Source organism: Austrofundulus limnaeus, unplaced genomic scaffold (genome assembly GCF_001266775.1).
Source record: "Austrofundulus limnaeus strain Quisiro unplaced genomic scaffold, Austrofundulus_limnaeus-1.0 Scaffold80, whole genome shotgun sequence".
Classification (NCBI taxonomy): Eukaryota; Metazoa; Chordata; class Actinopteri; order Cyprinodontiformes; family Rivulidae; genus Austrofundulus; species Austrofundulus limnaeus.
Window position 1 is genome coordinate 124204 of NW_013952482.1, and position 4751 is coordinate 128954.

The 4751-nt window shown below is 45.2% G+C and overlaps 1 protein-coding gene across 1 annotated transcript in view; it reads left to right on the top strand.

Moving 5' to 3' along the window:
- The first annotated feature begins 751 nt into the window (after positions 1-751).
- The window catches only part of fbxl18 (F-box and leucine-rich repeat protein 18), a 6252-nt gene continuing 2252 nt past the window's right edge, over positions 752-4751 (top strand). Inside the window, exons 1-5 of the mRNA XM_014011372.1 lie at positions 752-1067; positions 1565-1747; positions 1824-2173; positions 3267-3402; positions 3484-4562. Of these exons, the coding sequence (XP_013866826.1) occupies positions 1047-1067; positions 1565-1747; positions 1824-2173; positions 3267-3402; positions 3484-4562 (1769 nt within the window). The 5' untranslated portion in view covers positions 752-1046. The remainder of the gene's footprint in view (positions 1068-1564; positions 1748-1823; positions 2174-3266; positions 3403-3483; positions 4563-4751) is intronic.

Genomic DNA, 4751 nt, shown 5'->3' on the forward strand with positions numbered 1-4751 from the left:
CATCAGCCCCGCTGCTGCTTTGCCTCATTTTGATTCTCCTGTGTTCCTATAAAATGTTTGACTGAGGCGTGGCGCTCAAAGACATGTCCACGCCATGGAGGAGGGGGAAACACAGGTTTACTATCCAACAGTCTGGTGGAATCAATTGTTTCCCTGCTGATGAAAGACTACTTCTAAACCACAACTTTCCAATTTTATCTGTAAATTAATAACTGTCTTTTTGGTATTTGTTTTCTGTTTCTAATTTTTTTAAATTCTTTTAGCTCAGTGCTGAGGACCGGTGACGGTGGTGTGGTTGACCTGGATGGCGGTGTCCCTTTTGTGTGTGCATGCTTGCGGTGATCAACACAGGTGGAGGGAAACTCAAGGAGTGAGTGTGGTTTCACGTGTGTTTGTAGTAGTTTCTCTTTGGGAGCCGCTCGTCCAGAACAGGTCTGGCACCTACCGGTAAACCTCAGTAGCTGAGCATTAGTAGTTTGTTTTCTTTTGTTTTTATTTTTTGAACAGTTTGTTTTTTAATCAGTCTATCACATTTTGTGTTTTAATAAAACAACTTTCTGTACTTGAAAACTGTCTCTTGCTTTTTGCAAAACCGTACCTGTGTGTCTTGACTTTTGATTTTCTGGGTGAAAGTTATTGGTGGTTGGTGACAACCAAACTTTAATGTTATAGCCCCAGAAGATCACCACTTGCCACATTATTATTACACTTGTTTATATATATGTCTTTCCTCCTTTTTCTTTTTCACTTATAGATGTTCATTCCCCCTGGCTGTGTTGTTATATTTTGTATCACGTTAAAAGTTTCAATAAAGGTTTTAAAAAATGTTTTCTTTTATCTACCGGAAGTGAGTCCGTCTCTGAAATCGTTCCGTCACTACTAGTTTGTGCAGCAGCAGATTTCACCCGGGCAGCTTTTTGACACATTTGACACCCAGCTACCTGTGGTCCAGCGGGTTTTATCAGAACATGAAACGCAGGTTATGTGAACGTTTGGTGATTAAAACCCCTCGCAATTAGTGAGGCAGTGTGGGGAACAAAGAGGACATGGACGGACAGATTATTCAGGTAGGCTGGCCGTGAATCCGCGGAAGAGTACTGAACGATGTTAGCTAATTTAATCGCAACATTTCCACCAGCGTTCTGCTGAGTAATGGTAAGAATGTTACCAGTGAGTTCTATTTATAGAGCTGAGATTTATCACATCTTGTGTAAGCTGAGTCAAATCCACATGACAGCCAAAAATGTACCATGAGCTCGCTGAAAAAACGTCTATAGTTGAAACCACCCCAAAATTATCAGAAAAATATCACAACAGACAAAAACAGGATTGTTTAATTGTTTTTATGTGCTTCATGAAATGTTTTCTCCTGCTATATTTTGAAAGTTTTTATGATTTCCTATAGATAGATAGATAGATAGATAGATAGATAGATAGATATCACACTGTACAAATCTTACAGTGTTGGGTCTCAGTCATAAAATATTTGACACAAACAAGAGTACATGTCTCATCAAGACCAATGCTTTATAACTGAACCTTAACTGTCTGTCTTTTGGACAAGGACTCAATGTCTTCTGTGTCCGTTGGGATGTCAGAGTTGTCCGATGAGATCCTGCTGTGCATCCTCCGTCATGTTCCTGTGTGTGACCTGCTGACAAACGTGGCCAACGTCTGCCAAAAGTTGCACACACTTTGCCGTGACAAGACCCTGCTCGCAAACGTCACACTATCTGAGGAATATCTGGTAAAGCAGCTGCGGGGGATCCTCATTGGTGCTAATAGTGTTTCTGTTTAATGGAAATGTTGTCACCTGTTTTCAGGCTGATGATCAGTTGGTTCGCCGCATCCTGAGGCAGCTGGCCAATCACGTGCAGTCCCTGAGTCTGAACGGCTGCTACTGGCTGTCTGCTTCCACCTTGGACGTTCTGGCACGGTGCAGAGGAGTGACGCGTCTCGATGTCACTGGCTGTCGCCTCACTTCCCTTTGCCTGTCGCGCCTCCTGTCCTCTCTGTCGTCACTCAGGTCCCTGGCCTTCGACGTGAGGCCGTGCTTCAACTCCGCTCAGCTCAGCTCGGAGGCGGTGGACTCGCTGAGCCGCCTGACGGAGCTCAGGCAGACGCTCTTCACGCCGAGCTACGGTGTGGTGCCGTGCTGTGCTAAACTTAGCAAGTAAGGATCTGTGTCTCAAGTGTTTCGGCACCGATGTCGTGATAAAACTAAAATCAGCTCTCTGATGCTTCATTATTACAGTGCTGAAAAAGGAACAAGTTTTATTGAGTTTTTAAACACATTATCACGAGTGAACTGATAAACACAGCAGCAAATGACATCAACCTCCAATATTGTTAGTATTAAGATAATTTATGGATTTTTTTGTGCATTTAAGAAGGAAGTAAACTATTMATTTCTTCAAATATCATAAGGGTGCATAAATGTATGTTAAAATGTGTTTAAATACAAATATATGATGAATAAGCAATACAATGCAAGCTTCAGCAAGACTCGTCCATAGCTCATTATAAACATAATGAAAATGTTTTGTAAAATATTTGTAATGTGCAAATTTCCCCACTGTGGGATCAATAGTTATATCTTATCTTATCTTATCTTATCTTATCTTATCTTATCTTATCTTATCTTATCTCGTCTCGTCTCGTCTTGTCTTGTCTTGTCTTGTCTTAATCTTATCTGGAGTATTTATTCCAGCCATCTATCAAACACTTCTAATCTAAGCTGAACTAAGACATTCACAATTCAACAAGTAAACTCAAAAAAGTGTATTGTTACATTTGAAGTTCCACTTTATTAATGTTTTGATCAAACTGTCCTAAAACCATCTTCCCACCAGCTGAATTTCCCTAATATGTATGTCAAATGTTAAAAAGAAGAGCTTATTGGCTAATAAATAAGAGACTATCATCAAGCTCTAGCCATTTGTTGTATTTGTTTTAAACTTTCTATGCTGTGGAAATCCAGTTTGTTATATTTTGAAGAATCATTATGTTCTTTGTTTTTATTCTCTTAGTCTTCCGATATTTATTCAATATTAATGTTATATCAAATGTAAAAGAGATGTGGAATTATTGGAGGTTTTTTTTTAAAGTTATTTAGGACACAAACTTTGTCTAAGGTGCTCTTAAATTGAAAGCACTTGTCATTAATCAGGTTTCAACTCTAATTCTGTGCATACTGATCAGCTCAGATAGGATTCAGTGTTAGTTTGTTTCACAGTTCCAGATGACTGTGTGTGTTTGTGTTGTAGGCTCATGCTGCAGTTTGACATCCCAGATGTGACCAGAGAAGGTGTCGGAGTTTGCTGCCAGTTGATGGTTGGTCAGAGCAGTGTGCCACATTATGAACAGCTGGAAGAGTTCACAGCCAGGTTGGCTCCAGGAGAGGTGAGTTTGTTTTTAGTTCCCTGGATGTAAATAAATCCTGTTCCCGTCTGAGATGTSAGGGACGTGTCTCCGTGGCCACAGGTGAACCAGACCCTGCTCCTYCTCTACCTGGCAGTCTTCAGCGTCCACATTCCGAAGCGTCTCCGAGTTTTCCTCGTGTCGATTCCCGGCCCGAGCCCGGCMCACTGGCCTGCGGCGCCCTCGCTKGCTCAGAGCYTGGGTCAGAGGGGGGACCTGGTGGCGCTGCAGCTGCCCCGGTCCTGGCTGGACCCRTTGTCTCTGAAGCGAGCGCTGGAGGGAAACAGCCCCAGACACCTGAGCTTCAGCCGCTGCCCCGCGCTGTGGCCGCAGGTGCTGCAGTCGCTGCTGAACGGAGGAGTCCAGGACGCGGCGCAGCTCGTCAGCCTCAACCTCAGCGGCATCAACCACTTCCCTTACTCCGAGTGCAGGAACGGGGAAGGTCAGCTGGTCTCTGGGACAATGGGTCAGCTGGCTGCCGCCTGCGCCAACATGAAGCACCTGAACCTGATGCACACACACTACCATCATGAACGCTCACACGGGCTGGGTGGAGAAGCTCACCTGTGTGCCAGCTTGGGTCAGTTCAAACAGCTGCGCTCTCTCACGCTGCCTGCGTGCGCTCTGTCGGACGGGGCGAGCGAGAGTCACGCCTCCGCGCGCATATCGGCCTCCTCTCCGTTGTTCCAGGGACTGAAGAAGGCTCCACGCGTGGGCCTCCAGAACTACAGACCCGACTCAGAGTCCTCTCTGTCGGGGGACAGCACTTCAGGGCTGGCGTCGCTCACGGCCGGCTGCCCCTTTTTGGAAACGTTTGAGCTCATCGGGCCGGGTTTCGCCTCGGCACTGCCTCGCCTCGAGCCCTGCACTCGCGCCAGCGTGGAGCCTCGCGGCATGTGCGCCTGGGCGCGAGGCRTCGGAGACGCACACCTGGCAGCGCTCGAGGCTTTGCCTCGCCTGCGCTGTTTGACTCTAGCTGGACTTCCCGGAGTCCTYAGAGGAACAGGACTGGTGCAGCTGGCCAGGCGGTGCAGAGACCTGCGAGTCTTATCCTTGGCCAATCTGGGCTCACTGAAAACTATGAACTACACAGCTGCCTTACTGGAGATGCTCAAACAGTGCACTCAGCTGCAGGAGCTCAGGTTAGAATACACCTTTGTGTTCTTTTCTTCTTGCAACATTAACCTTTGGATTTATAGATGATATATGTGAGCCATCACATTGAAACGAGGATTAAATGTAAAAGTTGTCTGTGGAGAAATATGCAGATGTAGTGTTTTGATTATAACACTTGCAAATATGACATTTTGTCAAAATATAACAAATAAATG